The 18,808-nt window shown below is 38.9% G+C and overlaps 1 protein-coding gene across 2 annotated transcripts; it reads left to right on the top strand.

The window, feature by feature from the left end:
• Positions 1 to 931: 931 nt before the first annotated feature.
• LOC110064322 (uncharacterized) lies at positions 932 to 18,774 on the top strand. 2 transcript variants are annotated; one of them, XM_089275386.1, is made up of 17 exons: positions 932 to 1,089; positions 1,279 to 1,392; positions 5,467 to 5,884; positions 6,325 to 6,737; positions 7,002 to 7,133; positions 7,401 to 7,436; positions 8,242 to 8,583; positions 8,903 to 8,932; positions 10,377 to 10,718; positions 11,514 to 11,843; positions 12,285 to 12,672; positions 13,024 to 13,448; positions 14,322 to 14,738; positions 14,924 to 14,967; positions 15,752 to 15,843; positions 16,183 to 16,647; positions 17,112 to 18,774. In XM_089275386.1, the coding sequence occupies exons 2-17, from the start codon at positions 1,314 to 1,316 to the stop codon at positions 17,692 to 17,694; spliced, it is 4,536 nt and encodes a 1,511-aa protein (XP_089131512.1). In that variant the 5' UTR covers positions 932 to 1,089; positions 1,279 to 1,313; the 3' UTR covers positions 17,695 to 18,774. The 2 variants fall into 2 exon arrangements, with proteins under 2 accessions (XP_089131512.1, XP_089131513.1); XM_089275387.1 differs by having other exon boundaries at positions 932 to 1,155.
• The last annotated feature ends 34 nt before the right edge of the window (positions 18,775 to 18,808 follow it).

Below are 18,808 nucleotides of genomic sequence, written 5' to 3'. Positions count from 1 at the left end.
GCCGTGCATCATTTCTACCAAAGTGCTTTTTGCTGTAGTTATCAGCTAACCTCTTCCCAAAGTGAATCTTGCTTCTTTGCGTCGTTAATGAAGACACGGGTTCCTTATGCTTGAAAATAGCTTTGGAATCTTTAGTGTATCCTCTATTTTACTTGAGTTTAACTTCACCTAATCTCTGAAGAAATCTGCATTCTTTTGATCCTGCGCCGCAGTCTTCAATTTGGTGTTTTGTTCTTTGACAAGTTTGCCCCGTCATCGTGTCTACTTTTGGTTTCTGCGGGATACTATTTTGATTTTCATATCCGTGGCTGCAATTTTCCAAGCGTGACAAGATTAGCCAATCGGCTTGTTGCTACAAAGACAGGTCGTGCGCAAATGGCAACTGAAAGCAAAATTGAAACAATCAGTTAAATACCGTCAATATTGTCCCCATTGTGTCATTGTTTGGAAGCTTCCTTTCTGTCGATATCTGTACGTTTGGTTGTTAACATAACAAACAAATTTTCGCTTTTTTTAGGACAGAAGGGGCTGTTTTTTCCTTATCACTGTTCAATTTATACTCACGGCTACAAGTACAATACAACCCATCACTTGACTTGTTATTGGTTGTTTCGCACACAGATGTCTCCGTCCTGCTTTACTCAACTTTTTGTTTTGTAATTTTTTTCTAGCTCTCCAAGGAAAATAGGTCAGACTGAAGCAAAATATTACACTGAGAGCTGCTGAAAAACCAATTCATCAAAAAATAAAATTATTCTCAGTTGCAGAGAAGCGGGGGCAATGAGAATATTATCAGTAAACCTGAAGTAATTTGCAATAACCCTAACCCTAACCCATAATCACTTATTTTACTGTTATATTTTTCGTGAAACCTGACAAAGATAATGTTACGTAAGAGACGATTAAATTTTGGTAATTTTGCATACGTTTGTGATTATTTTGCATAACAAAGGTTTCAATATTGTTGATTGGTACGCATACATATACGGAAAGTTGGACCTGAACAGCTGCAGAGTTGGTAGGAACATTACGTAAGCTGCCACGAGAAGACAGCGGCAGAGCACTGAAGAGTATTTCAACGATACCAAGGTAACTACAATAATTGAAGCCTGACTCAAGAACTTTTCGACGTTTCTCTAATATTTTGAGCGAATCGTTAGTATCATTTGTATTATTTTTTGTTATGAACTGACGTCTTGTGCGCACAACTGTGAAATAAATTAAGGATCACGAAAAAATTATAGAGCACTTACGCTGAACGATTTTCTGTTTCCATAGCACCTTCGCGGCAGAAACGGGAAAAGAGTACAACCATGCAGAGTTCTTTTTCCTACGTTTATCGCGTGTTGGTGGCTTTAACATTCTATGTTCTTGTCACCTGGAACATAGCAGGTTAGTTTAGTTGTGACTCTTTATTCATGTTCTTTACTACTACTTTTGTTGTTAGACCTTGCAGTCTAATATTCTGGCTGTGGTCAAGAACTTTATCTAAAACAGCGTTTGAAGTTTTGCATGTGATAAGCGAATATCGTGAGCATAGTTCGGCAAACAGGCTGGCATACAGCATGATAACTACCCGGTATTTCTGGGGAGCACGATCGAGTGGTCGCAAAAAAGGAGAGCTCTTAATTGAAAAGAAATAAGTACAAAAACTGTAGCTCTTTCGAATACGCAGTAAATTTGAAGGGCTGTCGCAAGGGTCCGACAAACGTTCAGTCATTTTTGTGTAAGATACATATTTATATGAAAACTTAACTGATTTAATTTCAGTGAATTAAGAGTGAAACCTTGAACTCGAGTTTGATAGATCTGTTATTCTCTTAAGTCGTTTCTTTAAGCATGAACCGCTGATGATTCTCTTAAAGTTCTTTTCATTATGAAAAGGATAAAATTTAATTCCGTTGGGGGAACTCGGGTTATTTATTTAGACACGGAAAAAGTGCCATATTAAAATGTTAATCGCAAATCACAAAAAGCCTTAAAAATGGCTGTAAGCGCTGCTAAAATTTACCAAAACAAAATGGGGAAATGTTTAAGTGATAGAACTTGATAAATGTGCTGATTCATTCGGTGTTGTGTTATGTTTTGGTGCCAGTATTGTTTGTAAATACAAATACGTCATAAAAGCCGCGGGCTAGAGAGTCAAAATTTGCATGTTTTGACATGTTATAATTACATCCGCTATCATGAGTGCACACTCAGTAATGATGATAACTAAAAACCGCAAACTTTAGGTTAACCTGCTCACGATATAAATATTTGAATATCAATTGAGAAGCTTTTTGTGGTCTGTTGTTTTGCGAGGCCGAAAAACATAAAACTTGTTCAGTAGTGTGGCACAGCAGAGGTTAAAACACAAATATAACGGGTGTTTTGACAGATTATTGTAGCCTTTTAAGATGGTCAGTTTCGTATTTCAGCTCAGTGTTTCAGTTAGGATAGTTAATTAAACTTCATGTGACATTCCATGTTAAGGCACATTTACACGGGCGACTTTTGGTGCGATTTTTAACGCCATTTTCACGGCAACAGATTGCAGCTCTCGCGCTGCAAACAGCTGCAATTTCAGCGTCATTTGAGATTTTGCTAAAGTTTGTGATAATATGAGCAAAGGGTGTGTATCAGGGCATGTGCGCACGTCTTACAATCAAGCAAGGTGATATTTTCGTCATAAAAAGGCGATATCGATATTAGTTTCAATTGACCAGTGAATCGCATTGAACATTGCAGCTGGTTAAGGAGTTCATGCAACCCGGCGCGTCAAAACAAAAAATCAAACCATTCTAAGAGGACCTTAAACAGCATCATATAAGATAAGATAAGATAAGATAAGATGAGATAATAACTTTATTTTTCGGGACAATATTTGTGTTATTTCGTAACCTTGGCAAATATCGCTCTGATACATCAACAACAACAATGAATCAATCACGTAATATGATGGAGAATCGATCAGAAAAGGTATTAGACTGACAAATATTGGAGAAATTGGAAGCACCAGTTTGCGAATTTAACAGTAAAGAATTCGTTCATGCTTAGCGTGCGTATATCGAGTTATTGATGCACGCGGGAAGTTTGGAGAGCACGAAAGAAGAGTAAGAGTTGCTAGAGGCGATAACCGAGAGCAATTCTAGCTTCTTGAGTGCTCTCCAAACTTCCTAAGTGCATCCATAACTCGAATACGCACAGCTAAAAGCATGAACCAATTCTTTTATGACATAGCGACAACATATTGGGCGCTAAAAAATGTTTTATTTGTGATCCTAATACGCCACAATCAGTTGAGCAACAGTTGAACGAAAACGCTTAACCTGGTTCCTAACTGATTGTCAATGAAAAATTCGCTTCTTCGAATTAACTATAATGAAAATGTAGGCAAACAAAGTCAAAAATGCTGAAAGAAAATGAAGACCAAGTTAAAATACTCAAGTTTAAGTAAAACATCTTAGCTTGGCAAAAGTCAAAGGCTCGAAGCAGGGTTTGGATTGTTCAAAATAATCTTCACATTGCCGAAACTTCAAAAGGAACTTGCATTAAACTCGACGGAAACTTTGCAGCTAAATTGAAAATGCACACGTCATGTTATGGGGGTGGCGAATGGTCCTTCAAAAACCGTGGGTCGCAAAATTTTCGCCGAATTTCACGGGTCTCACAGTCTTGTTTTTTAGCGGTTATGTGCGTCTCGCAGTCGCTATTTTTCTCACAAAGCTGTCTCGTAGTCTCGATTTTTTTCAAGGCTAAGAAAGTCGCGAAGTGCCGATTTGTTTATTTTTTTTTTTCTTAGTAAAGTTAAATGACATCACAACATCTTGAACCTGAACATCTTGAGTTCGCATTCAAAACACATTAAAGTCTCGGTCTCGCAATTGAAGAAATCAAAATGTCTTTGGCTCGCAAAGAAAAACGCTAATCCCGTCGTCTCGCAAAGTCTCGCATTTACCATTCGTAACCCCTTGTTATATACAGTACGCACAGTCGTGCGTATACAGAGATTTCGTTCATGATGGTTCAGTAGGAATTAGGAAGGACTAGCGCGCGCGCTATGTTATAATGTTGCTTTCAATATAAAAGCTCTGACTGAATCAAATGCGTGCTGAATTTACTGGAAAAGGTCCAAATGAACTTCTCTATCCCTGCTTCACAGCAACTAGGCGTTGACTTTCATTAAGTCGCGTGATGTAAAATAAAAACACTTTATAATTACTTGTTTAGAAATCAGTTAAGTATGTATATGGGCCTCACGGAATGCACGGAATGTGGAGTCTATTGACACTTAATTGCGATTAACGTGAAGCGATTGACGTAAACCGGCCAAAGGAAACACCAACAACACAATGGAACTGTTCACAATCAATATTGGAACTACTTTGCATTCCAAAGTGACGTGTAGTACTTTCCTGGTCATGATACGCTTTCGAGTGATTTCTGTGTAGAACTAAAGAAATTTTTTAGTCTAATGCGTTTATTAATTTTTATTTATTTTTATTTTTACTGAGCTGCTGCTTTGATCACGAAAACAGGGAAATTGTACCCTGGGGGAGACGTAGGACACTTACTCATTAACATTTGCAAGCTATACCGCGAGAAAATACCGCAAATTAGGGGTCGAAAACTTATTTGCTTCAACTAAATACCGTGAGGGAAATAAATGCAGTTAAAAGCGCCTTCTCACTATAAAAAAAAATGTCTTGGACTTCAATTAAAGCATAAAATAGCGAAATAGCTCTATTAAAGAAACAGGAATTTCAAGTGAATGGCATTTGAAGGGTCTCGTCATATGCTGCCAATTCATTGGCTTCAGAGCAATGATAAAAAGATGCATAATAATAAAAAGATTCAAAATAATATGCTCAACCGCTTGACAGCTTTCCATTTCATCGTTTTATTTCACAGCGGTTTGCGTAAGAGAAGTGGCAGTTAATACACTATCATTATTTACTAAATTCGAATGCCAACGTCTCGTATGTTTATTAAAAAAGAAAGTTCAGAAACTAACCTTATTTAGTACATTTGATGTACGTTTTCATTTATGAAAGTAAGGGAGGTAGAAGGCCAAGATGAAAAAAACACCTAAATACCTTTTTCTGATGATAGCTGACGTTCGCCCGCGTTCTTGATAAGCTCAACAATTAGTTCTGTCTTAAGTTCAGAACGATAACTTAGCATTGGAGGAATAAAGGGTATGCCCCGATTTAATTTAACAATGTTTTGAAATTTGACTGACCATCTGACTGACTTGACTGACCGACTGACTGACTGCATGACTGAATGACTAGTTGACTGACTGACTGACTGACTGACTCACTGACTCACTGACTCACTGACTCACTGACTCACTCACTGACTAACTGGCTCACTGACTGACTGACTGACTGACTGACTGACTGACGGGCTGACTGACTGACTGACTGATTGACTGACGGAATTGCTAATCTGCTGGATTGCTGACTTCTGTTGTGTTCATAGGTGTACTCTGCTGTCAGAATGATCCCAGTCTCTACTTCGTTGATGACCATACCATAAAATGTGCCGCTGTCGACTCTTTGAATCAACCAAACCCCACCTTCCAGACGGTTGTCTCCAATCTTGCAGAAGGAACAGCCATTGACATTGACGTGCGGAATAGGATGATCTACTGGAGCGACACCCAGGCCTGGACTATAAACAGAATGAACCTGACTTCCGGAGAAGTTAAAGTCATCATAAAAGATAACATTGGAGAAGTTTACTCCATAGCTGTTGAATGGGAGAGCGGCTTGATCTACTGGACAGATTTAATCTTCGAGAGGATAGAGGTAGCGAAATTAAATGGCAGTTCCAGACGGACCCTGATAACAAAAGACGTGGAGTCGCCGATGGGAATTGCAGTTGATCCAGGGAATGGGTTAGTTGACATGGCCTGTAGCTTGGCCAAGATTACCCTCTAAGATCAACAAAAGTATAACAGTTTGAGTGTCTCTTTCGAAACGCATGTTTCTGCAAGACTTTTATTGCATTATGCATCATTGATGACAAAATTAGACTGAGGAGAATGGAAGTGAATTATAGAACGAACTTCCGTTGAATTATATGAAACGGATGAAACCTGAGATACTCAAAATGCTTTGCTACAGTTTTATTTATTACTGAGAATGGTATTAAACAGGATATTTCTTGTATCCACTTAATAACATGATGTTAAGTTAGTCACTGTTATTCTCCAGTTAAAACAAATGCTGTAAAGACCATGGGCATAGCTGAATAGTTGTATACTTCTAAGATGCTCTACGCCAATCAGGTGCCCTCGTGCCCAAAATATTCTCACATTTGTTTATTTTTCCACAGATACGTTGTTTGGGCGGACCACAATAACACTGCACCAAAAATAATGCGCGCAGATTTGACAGGGGAAAATCATCAAGAGTTGTTCACAACGTTTCATGGATTGCCTCTTTACGTTATCATCGATCACAGTGAGAATCGAGTGTACTGGACCGATATTCACCTTTTTTACACCTTTATCGGATCAATTGGAATCGACGGGAGTGCATATCAAGGCTTAGGATATCTTCACCCGGTTTTCTATCCGTTTGACTTGGCAATCTTTCAAAGCAATTTCTACTGGGCTGATCAGAATTTACAAGGAGTGTCGTGGTTCAATTTTAAGTCTTCATCTCCCACTGTGAACACTCGTCAAAATTTGTCTCCATACATCGTGCTCGGAGTAACGATTTCAGACCTATCAACGCAGCCTATGGGTATGCCATTATAATTTCATTACAAAAGTGTAAATCACTAAATGCTGTCTAATTTGGAAATAATTTTATAAATAAAATCCAAGGAGTGCTAAAATTTGGCACTCAGAGGAATCTTTCAATTCAATATATCTCCAAATTGGACCAGGATGTGACTGTATTCGTTATCTGTTCGTTATGTGGCCAACAGAATTGTGCAAATTACTTGAAGGTTTTCCATTTCTTGTTTAGGTGAAAATATAAATTTGAATTCTTGTCTCTCCGCAGCCGTTGACCAGCCATGCGCAGTAAACAATGGAAACTGCAGCCATCTATGTTTGTTAACTCCAGGGAGAGGAAGGAAGTGCGCATGCCCTCAAGGCGTCGACTTGAATGACGACGGAACGACTTGTGCTAACGGTAAACATAACTATACTACTTAGGAAATAAGAGAACAAAGAGACAGAAAATGGTTACAACCTTTCCTAAAATGACTGATTTGACTTTTGGTTATATATGACCAATTTTCAATGTTGTACACTACTTCATTTCATGAGTTCGAAGTTTTGTTATAGCATATTTTTAATAATGTACGGCTCTTAAAAGAGATACAAGAAGGAGACATGGAGTCGTGATACCATGTACTATAATGATCAATTAATTATCATATCATTTCTCTTTGTCTAGGCTCGGCACTTGCGACACAGGCACCACCGCTTCCAGGTCAGTACGCGGCGATTAATACCTAAGTGGCTTCACTGAAAAATCTCTCGGTCTCTTTAAGGAGTACGAATTTGTCAATTATTTAGTTATATATATGTATTATATAAACCAGACTAGAAAATCTTGGAAACATTTTGTTTCAATTTTCTCAAATTCAAAGAATCTCATACGTTGACCTTTAAACCGTGCCAGCGTTTATTTTCATTTATCTTGATTGTCTCTCTGCTTGACTGGGCAGTGGCTTTACAAACCCAATTATAAACTATAAGTACTGTGTTAGGAAGTAATTCAGTCGAACTTTAAAAGTTAGTGTATACATTTGCAAGGAATCGTGACTAAGTACCCGTTGAAGAGGGGAATAGACCATTTTACAGTTGTCTGCTCAGTGACCTGGCCTTTGTGTGGCAGCGAGGCTAGAGTTGACCTTGTTTTGATACAGACCTCACTGCTTTTGTCATGTAAATGCACCTAGTTAGCATCAGAACAACTTATTTTATCAACTTATCAAAACAAGGTCAACTCTAGCCTCGCTGCCATACAAAGGCCAAGTCACTGAGCAGACAACTGTAAAATGGTCTATTCGCCTACGAAAAGTTAACAATTTAGTGTGTGTTGTTTGGATCATGACTTTGTGTCCGCTTAGGAGAGTTGTTTAATTATGGGAGCTAAAAAAGGTAGTGTGTGGCATGTACCATAGCGAAGTGTCCGCCAACAGGAGGTTTAGTAAACCGACTGTGCAAAAGAATTGCATGTAAATCTTAATCATAATTATGCTTTTTTCGGTGTGCCTTTTGTGACATTTCAGACGTCCAAGTGCGTCTCGTGGGCTCCTCATTGGCCAGCAGGGGTCGTGTTGAAGTACTTTATAATGGCCAGTGGGGAACAATATGTGATGACTACTGGGGAATAGCCGAAGCACACGTCATCTGCCGAATGCTGAACTATTCAGGTGCCGAGTTTGCACCACGGAATGCGCTTTTTGGCGAAGGATCAGCATCCATGCCCATCCTGTTAGACAATGTCAAATGTCGAGGTGACGAGTCCACAATTGCCGCTTGTCGACACAGTGGATGGGGTCAAAATAATTGCGACCATTCAGATGACGCTAGTGTTGTCTGTTGGAGAGAGTCTACGGCTCCTGTTCAAGGTACTGAGTTCAACTGCAATAACTCTTATTACGACTTATTTATTGTTTTTGATTTTTATGTTACGTGCTTTCCCTAGAATGTATTTTTTCGAAGCAGCTCTGAAGATCACTTCATTAATTCTTTGATGTTAGTTCATATTTTCATTCGCAGAACTAAATACATCAAAAGCATATTGAAATGAGGTCGGATGTTAAAAAAGTACTTAGATGTTGTTTTACTTGCAGTAATTAAACAACGTAGCAGGTTAACCTAAAATAACAAAAATCGACAGTGATATTGAATATTTTCATAATAGATATTATATATTTAACTTTGCAGGACCAACTCTGGCTCCTGGGCCACACCCAGGTATGTGTTTGGAAATTTTGCTTCGAATTCCGATTGGTTTATCACGTTTCTTTGCAATAACTCTCGCAGTATTCTAATTTGCCCCGCTCAACCGAATATAAAAAATTTATTACGTATTGAACAACCATTTCTGGGGTGTGCCAATACTAACCTTGTATGACCCTCTTCATCATGTCCTTTCAATCAAAATTACATGATAACGACTTAAAGAAAACAATACTAGCCTGTAAAATAAACCTGTATAGAGCTTACAACAACCCGATTCGTCAATACTCGAAAATACTAGCCGGCCTTAGTCATTGGGTATTTAATTTAGAGGGCGAAAAAGCGGCCGTATGACTCGAATGAATACAAACGAAGACAATATGATATCTATACCAATTCCCCGCTAATGAAGCGTTGTAACAACGTGTCACGATGACATAACACCCCTGGGACGAGGTTACACAACCCATGATAAATATATTTCCAAGAATTCTTGCGCGCTCATTGGTCTAGAGCTATGGCTGATGAGAATATTGACCAGGAATAAACGTGGTCGACCTGTTGTATCCGTTTGGTTGTTAAAGGGCAGTCAAAACAATTGCTCTTTTGGGATCTGAGTATATCGCGGGGTTTAGGGGACAAAAATGACTTTCAAAGGGTTTCAGCTTCTGCGGATCAATTCAAAAGTTTGGTGAATATTTCAAGTACCATAGGCAATTTCTAGCTATTGAATTTGAGAAAGAAACCTTTTCCTCTGAGCTCTTCGGTCGTTATAAGTCACTGAGACTCATGTTGGAACCTACCTAGGAAACCTGGAATGTACAATACTATTGCTACAATAGCAATAACGCACAATACTGTTGCTGCTCGTTATGTGACTGGTGCAAGGAAATATCACCATATTACTCCTGCCTTAGTACAACTTCATTGTTTGCCTGTCTCACATCGGATCGTGTTTAAGCATCTTCTTTTTGTCTACGAATCATGGTGGTCTCTGCCCACAATATCTAACAGATAGGAAATCAACTAGGTCTCTTCGCTCGAACTTTCAAGACCTGCTTATGCAGCCAACTTGTAACACCAAAACATATAGTGATTTAGCTTTTTCTGTATGCGCTCCGAAGATTTGGAACACTGTTCCTTTGGAAACACGTCGATCCAGCACAGTTTTATCATTTAAGAACAAACTCAAGACCTTCAATTTTACTAAATCTATTAAGACTAACTCTTTATCATATTTTTAATTTTTAGATTCTACTTTTTTAGGTATTTTACTAGTTTTTTTAGATTTTAAGTTTCTTAGAGTAAAATTGTAGCTTTTAGGAATAGTTTTGTAAAGCGCATCGGGCAAATAATGGATGAGATGGATGGGTGCGCTATATAAATGAATTATTATTACTAAATGAACTATTACTATCATTATGTTAACTGCATGCAACCAATTTTTCGTCCCATCTAGACCTTCAAGTAAGATTGTACGGTGGAGACACATATTACCAGGGTGGAGTTGAAATTTACCTGAACGGAACGTGGGGAACAATATGTGATGATTCATGGGGAATCGAAGAAGCGAACGTCATTTGCCGAATGCTGAACTTCACAGAAGGAGCTTTAAGCACACAATGCTGTGGGTTCTACAATGGCTACGGTGTTGCGACCCAGATTTGGTTGGACGATGTCCATTGTGTTGGTGATGAAGAGAGCATCGCAGAGTGCCGCCATGCAGGCTTCGGAAGTCACAACTGTCGCCATACTGAAGATGTGGGAGTCGTTTGTAAACATACACCAATAGCAACTCCAAGTAATTCACCCCTTCTGTTTCATCTATATGCCTCGCTCAATTTTGTGCAAAAAGTTCTATTGAGTTGGCGTCTGTTCTTCTGTTTAATTCAAACCATTTAACAATTATTCCATGAAACCGCGTTGGATATGAAGTGATAAATAACCAACGAGCGCGTAGCGCGAGTTGGTTATGATCACTTCATATCCAACAAGGTCGAATGGAATAATTGTTTTAGTATATTCTTAATCGGGTTTTTGCCGCCGATTTTTATTTCAACAATTTTACAGAGCGGAAAATTTTTAAACTTGGCGCACTGTTTTCCATATAAGGTAAAACTCCGACTAATGGCTCATAGTCGGAGTTTTTGAGCCAATCAGAGAGCTAGAAATGCAATAGTCGGAGCTGAGAATATACTAATACATAATAGTCTCCAAGATGTTATTATTTTATCACTTTCAACTTGTAATGCCGCGCCCAAAATATTGAGAGTATGTGTTTTCTTCTTGACATACAATAAAAATATAGAGTTTATTTGTAACATCAAAATGCATGCTACTCGATACAAAGGCCTGTGGTGTGCTTGACAACTTGGCTGCTCAGTTCTTAATTAAATATCTGCAAATAAGAAAGATTGACAGGGGTGATTAGAGTCTTTGTAAATGATGTTTTTGTTTTGATTGTTCTTGGGCAATTGACTAAGAGGGTAAAGCGTTATTGATCCCTTCAAAGGACCTTCAAAGCATTACATATTGGTATCAAATTCGTACCAGAGAAAGATAATGATTATATATATATTTTCTCTTTTCATTAAAGCTCAAATTGTGAGACTCGCAAATGGAGCTAGAGAAAGTGAAGGGCGTGTGGAAATATTTCATGACGGTGAATGGGGAACGGTTTGCGATGACCACTGGGATATCAACGATGCAGACGTCGTATGCAGAATGCTGAATTACTCAAGAGCTTTACGAGCTCCTGGAAAAGCATTCTTTGGCCGAGGGAATGGCAAAATTTGGCTCGGTAGCGTTAACTGCCGAGGTAATGAGACCTCCCTTCCTCAGTGTGGACACCAGGGTTGGAATGTAGACAGTTGTGATCATCATGAAGATGCTTCTGTTATCTGTGAGAGCGAAGCAGCACATTTTGGTAAGCCAGTGTCTAATGGTAGGAAAAATTTGTCAGCCATAGAACTCATACAAATGTTATGTTTTCAAAATTGAAATATTCGAGTTTGGATGCTCGGCTCCATTAGCAGCTGAGCTAAATCACTTCTAAGGGTAAACAAACGTTCATTTCTACAGTTTCCTGCCCGCCGCTCACGTATACCTTATCGGATTAGGAGTCGTCAAATTACTTTTTTTTGCCATAATACTAGTTATGCATCAATGCAGCAGCTTGGATCGACTTTGAAAAAGAAAGGGGGCAATTTCAGGAGCAAGATATCTTGGAAGAGCTAGTAATGAAGCTATGTTTTGAATATGTGCTAGACTGGTTGTTAATGAGAACACACTAGTAACCCGAGGTTTTTCCTTAGTTGTTATTGTTAGAAAAACATACGCAATAACAAAATCTCTTTGTTCTTTTCAGAATCAAACAGTTTTATTCTGGCTTGTGGGTCTGGACGGAGTTTACTATATCACATCCCACTTGACACAGACCTTCCAGAGAAAGGATTACCTCTTGCAATACAGACGAACAAACCATTGGCAGTAACGTTTCACGGCAAGGGCCAAATGGCATACTGGACAGAACAATCAGGATCCATCATTCGTGCCCATCTAAATGGAAGTTCTAGGCAGATTATAGCTTCAGGATTGACCCATCCGGCAGGTATTGCTATAGACTACATCGGCCAGAATCTGTACATAGCTGACCAAGATGGCATCAAAGTGTCAAGGCTTGACGGTTCATATCAGATGCTGCTTATCAACTCCTCAGAGGCGTGCCATGGAATTGCTCTAGATAGCGAAGCAGGGTAAGAAGTTCTGTTACAGGAGCAACGTCACGGTTTGCACATATTGAAACGTTTAGCCTAAATTTTTCACGTTCGTCGTTGGTAATGCCTGTTAATCTTCTCCATCCTTAATCATCCTTGTTCCTTCATGGTTTACTATTATCTCTTGGTGTTTTTCTATCTCAGAAAACTACTTTTTTCAGGTTTTCCTCAATTTAAAGGTAATTCTGAACGTTGCCAAAATAACTCAAACTGCTGTGATTGAGCTCCCTTAAGAAGTATTTTGGTTTCCCCGAAGATGCATTTGGAAGAGAAAGAAACATACAAAATACCAATACTATTCAAATTTCTTTTGCTTTCGTTACTTTTCAGACATATCTACTATACCTTAACTGGTGTCAGTTCTCAAATACGGCGCGCAGATATGGATGGTAGAAACGTCGTAATCTTGGTGAATGTGACCTCCATTAGAAGAACTACACTTGACATATCACTAGACAAAGTTAAAAAACGACTGTACTTTTCAGACGAAAGTAATAACCTGGTCAAGTATCTTGACCTTGCCAGTTACAAGACTCATTCAGTGCTTTCTGGAAACCCTCGTGGACCGGTTGGTCTCACCTTGTTCAACGGAACTCTTTACTGGACTGGTGTTGGAGCAGCGATGTTTAGTGGAGCCATATACAAGGCTGATGTTAACAACGTCACTTTTACCAGCCCTATTCGTCAGGTTGTAGATCTTCTTTCGCACCCCACAGGATTATACGCTCACGATGCTAGAATCAGCGAGTCACCAGGTATAGAGGCACAATGGAACACTAATAATAAAATGGATTAGGTGTCCTAGGGTAATGTCATGGTTACTAATAGCGGTATCAATCTGCAATCAAGAATTCTGCCTGTGTTAAATTTGATTTGGGTTCGACGAATTCGATTAGTTTTTCTGGTTTAATTACTCAACGGGTTCTAAAGGGGGAGACTTTGTCGAGAACCAAACTTTTACACTGTTATAAACTAATTTTGACATAAAAGATGATTTTCCCTCCATAAAATTGTTACCCATTTCATATATATACAATACGTACCGTATCCCTTTTCTAAAATGTACATTTGAGTAATCCTTACAATGCTGAATAGCCGGATGAATCAGCCGTTGGGTGCGTCTGTTCGAGATATTCTGAAAGCTCTTTTGATGCCTACATTACAGTTTTCCCTGTCGTTTGCCATACTTGAACAACAGAATTCCCTGCCCTTTTATGCAGCACCTACCTGAAAAATTTACCCTTCATGGCTGAAGCCTTCCAATGCACATGTAGTTAATTATAAATGTATAGGTTGTTCCCCTTCTCTCCCCCCTCGATTTATTCATGTGCTAATCAACTTTTTTAAGCTCTGTGAAGGAGACATTTACCTTCTCGCTGCATGTTCCCTAAATAATGCACTTAAAGCTGTTGTAATGCAGTTGGGATTTTTAACTATGTTAGTAACATAATATTTGTTTCTTTTGTCTCAGTGGCATGCCCGTAAACTAGCTAAGCTTAGTGCTTGTATAATTAGTGCATGACCACTAAGAATAAGATTTACATTTACATTTACATGCTTATTCTTTGAAAGATGTTGAGAAAATTAAAATAGCTTTTCACGTTCACCATTTTTTAAATTTCTTTCAGCCTCCAACCATTCATGTGCACAAGACAATGGTGGTTGCTCCCACCTTTGTTTAATAAACCCGCCAGGTTACAGATGCGTCTGCCCTGGAGGGCCATGCCAGACAACAGTTACTTCATCGGTCTCTGTTTCAAGCTCATCTTCAATAAGTTCGGCTTCCGCCTACTCTAGTCTTCCTACGCCGTACCTCAGCATGGCCATTTCTTCTACTCCTTCAAAAGTTTATTCTTCGCCCACAAAACCGGTCCCCGCCACCACATCTTTCGTCAATTCGATTTCTGCGACTACTACTCCTGTTACTGATTACTGCTCCACAAACGACCCATGCGAGAACGGAGGCAGCTGCCAAATGGATGGTCCCAGCTACACGTGTGTGTGCATACAGTATTTCCATGGCCAGCACTGCTCAATAAACTATAGTGAGTTTTTATTTAATTATATTATTAATAATCTTAAAAGTGCTACACTGTGATGCTGGGCTTCTGCGACATTTGCTCTGAATTGACTGAGACCATTCTAGTTAAACTGCATAAAAACTGGCCTGTGATAATTTTAACCGCTTTCGAAACTGTACAAGTAACTTTCCACCTTACTTATTTTTCAGGTGGTGGAACTGTTGTTATTGTAATACAGATACCAGGCAATCAGGTAAATATACAATCGTTTTCTTCTCTCTTCTTTCCTCTCTCGTTGGGGACATGTAAACAGAAATGACTTGCAATATGCGGGCAGGTGAATGTCGTATTTTTGTTTATGAGGTTGTATTTTTTTAGTCGTCTGTGTTACGTTTTTTGTTTAAATTAAGATAGTTATGTTCAAAAATGAAGATTAAGCGTTGCCTAAGAGGGAAGACGGAAGAAGTTAAGTGACGTACTTTACAGGTCAAGGTGCCGACAAAGCCTTTGCTAAATAGAGTAGTTTAAATATCTTGAGAACCTTCGTCTCGAACAGTGTACCGCATTGAAAGAAAAGTCGACATCTTCTAAAAAGACTTTTAAAACATTTAAAACTTTAAAAAATATATATCCCTGCAAATAAGCTGGTTTATTCTTCAGACTTTGTTAATGGATGCCTGGTTGCCTATAACTAAGCGCACTTTACTTACTAGCCCTGTTCTTCCCTGCTGGTACATGAGACTGCAATCATACCCCGCGACTGACCCCTGTCCCGTGCTCTGGCCTGGTCTTTGCCCCATGAGAGACACTTCAGCCCTTTCAACACCGTCCTCCGCCAGCCAAGTGGCTTTTGGACTGTCTTTCTTTCTCCCTTAGTTGGGGTCCATCTCAAGTCAACTTTTGTTATAAACTAAACTTCGGACTTGGTTAAATAAACTGAATATACTATAATGGTATTCTATGCGGGTTTTCACGAACATGCAAGTCATTTGTGCAAACATTTACCTTTACAGTGATAATCTTTCCTTTTTTCTCAGTTGAATATAACGGAACTGACGGACATCATCGTCAAAATCTTGAACAGTTTTTGCGAAGGTGAAAGTAACAGATGTCCAGTACCACTCTCAGAGTAAGTATACCATGCTATATTAGTCACATGTTATTTTTGATATTTCCCCTTTTCAAGAGGTGACATTTATCATTCTATTTATTCAGAATCCATCAAATATTGACGTTTAAAAAGGACTTGCACCAAGCTATTGCCCACCAAAAACAAATCATGTATAGCCAAAACTTCAGAAAAAATTTCATGCCCCAGAAAACTGGCCGAGTGTTCTAACCACTGTATTACAGAGAGATTACTGAGTACGGAGACACACAGTCATAGCTTTCGAGTCAAACTGATATTAATGAAGATTTTGATTCTTTGAGGTCTTTGAGCTCTAACCTTTCTTTCGCATTTCTACAGGGGCACAAGGAGAAAACGAGCGATAAATCAGATGACTTTCACATCGGAAGACATCATAGTAACGGAACCCAAGCCAGTCGACGAAAACCTTCAAGTAGAGTTGGCTATTGTTAAAACTATGCCTGACGGTTCCTATGTTGTTATCTCAAATGAAAAACTCACTCAAATATTACTCGAGTCGGCTGAGGAAATTAATCAAGGACTCAATGGAACGATAATAAACATTACACCAAAATTTCCCGGACCGACAACAAAAACAACGCCGAACAGTGAAAAGACAACAACGATAACACAAACAACGCCAGAAGTAACAAAAACACCTGGAACAACTACCCAGGCACCGGGAGGCCCGGGTGAAGTGGCTGCCAGCACAGGAGGCAGTAATGGGGGAGTTATCGGTGGTGTTGTCGTGGCTGTGCTTGTTATTATCATCATGGTTATAGCATTGGCAGTCTGGTATTTCAGGTAAAAACAGTTCTTTAGTCTACTCTCTATCACTTCAGGGGAGAGTTTGATTTCTGACCCTTGAGTAAGGGTCAAACCGCTTTCTCTCTTTTTTTTTATCTCGTCATTGAAAAGCTCGGTTTTCCACTAGCAGTTAGCGTTAGTAGACAGACAAGTATTTTCAACAGAGAATTTCTTCAATAACAATGAATTGGTACCCTAAGACCCCATGCTAAAAAATACTTATTTAGTAATTACATATTATTGCATAGTGTTAGGATAAGTAGGGTTTCTGAGTCATTCTAAAGTATTTGACCGATTTCTGTAAAATGGTGGAAAGCGGTATGGATCCGCGCCTGCTAAGAATGGACAGAAACGACACAAGCGTAATCGATCGCAAGCACAAGAGGAACAAATAAATTCATTGCCTTGGTATAAGCAACAAATTTCAAGTTTGACTATCGAAAATTTTTTCATCTCAACAGGGTAAAAATTCCCAGTCTTCCATTTTCATACAAAAAGAATTCAAATGTTCCTGGTCCTGGCCCACGCGTTGCAGCGTTTGAGAATCCAGGGTACGACAATACCCAAGGATTTGCCACAGGTGATGATGGTCTCTACAGAGACCTACCACAACCAGTGGTTCTCTCTCCATATGAAGATCTGAATGAATTTGGCGCTGCAAGCAACCCCATTTATTCTGAATTTGGCATGACAAAGCTAGGCTCACAAGATAAACGTGGAGGATCCTTGAGAAGATCTGATGTCGAGAAGAATATGTTTGGCAGCCAACCGAAAATGTCTTGGGTCGATAACGAAAACCTCACCAACGACAATGGCAACGATGGTGATTTCGGAAGTAAAGTATCTTTGCGGAGCAGTGCTTCCATCAAGAAGTTGAAAGCCAACCAGGTGGACATAACGGTTCAAGGTGATGAAGAGGAAACTGAAAAGAAGGAATCTGCAATGGTGCCCGATGATGGTGTTTGTAAGGAACAGGAAAATAAAGGTCAAACTGTGCTTGTTTTGGAGACCGGTGACGAGCTCGAAAAGGCGTCCGAAATGTGAAACGTGTGCCTGATGGAAAACAATTCCTTGCCTTCGTATTTCGAGTTTTCGGATTAATTCCATTTTTACAAATGTGTGATTTTACTGTTAAATAGACGTCTTTTGTGCTGGTTGCTACAGTAAGCTTTTATCGTAACATGTAACAAATCAAGCATGAAAACGTATACCTCAAAAAGCTGATATGGAACCCTTTTTTCTATAAAAAGAAAAAGACGCATGAAGCATAACGACTTGTACATTTTCAAAGGAAAAAAATAATGACAATTTTGTTAGAATGAATTTTTTTTTAAAATTTGAAAACTTTCAAGCATAGCGTTGATAATATCAATGCCGCTTTTTACAAAATGGCCATGCTCAATATATTTAAGCAATGGACCGCATTTTCCAAGGATTTACTAACGCAATGAACCAACTCGGGATGTTGAAAGAGCTCAAAAAAAGCTTGTAAATCTAATCCTTTTGTCGACTAGTATATATAGGCTTTTCCATCGAAAGAATAAAAGAATACTGAAAATGAAAAAAATGAAAGCATTGAACCCGGCCAGCAAACAGGTGATTTTCCGATTTTTCGTCATGCGACAAAACTGGATTTTGTCGTAAGGGAATCAGGAATCGGTGTAAATTTCTGTCTGAAAAAAAATCTTCAAGATTATATTTCGACCAATTTCTCTAGTGAATGTTAAATAAAAAGATATTCCCGTTTGAAATATTATGCCTGCCAGTGAAAGAGGAAACTCGTTTTCTCTCAAGTTCCTTCACTTCCACTGCGGGTGGCAAGAAACTTCATTTCAGTGGTCAACGCTAAGTGTTAATAAACTGATAGACCAAAAGAAGACTAAAAAAATAAGTCGGGAATTCTTTGTCTTTCCACGTAGTGCTGCCTTATCGGTAACTGGGTGGTTACCGGGACAATGGTAATTGGTTTCACCAATCAGAGCACTCGGAGTGTCTCTGTTTTATGCAGTTTTGTAGATCTTGGACTTCTATTGTATACTTACCAGATAGTTGTCATAAAAATTGTCATTTAAAAACTTTTTTTGCAACGTTAGTAATTAGTAAATGGAAATAACTATTACGTTATTAATCGTTTAAATTCGTTATCTCTAGTTCTGTC

This window comes from Orbicella faveolata, unplaced genomic scaffold (genome assembly GCF_042242905.1).
Source record: "Orbicella faveolata isolate gen_17 unplaced genomic scaffold, um_ofav_v1 contig_36, whole genome shotgun sequence".
In the NCBI taxonomy this organism is placed as follows: Eukaryota; Metazoa; Cnidaria; class Anthozoa; order Scleractinia; family Merulinidae; genus Orbicella; species Orbicella faveolata.
The sequence above is the reverse complement of the archived record's forward strand: the minus strand, read 5'-3'. Positions and strand labels throughout refer to the sequence as shown.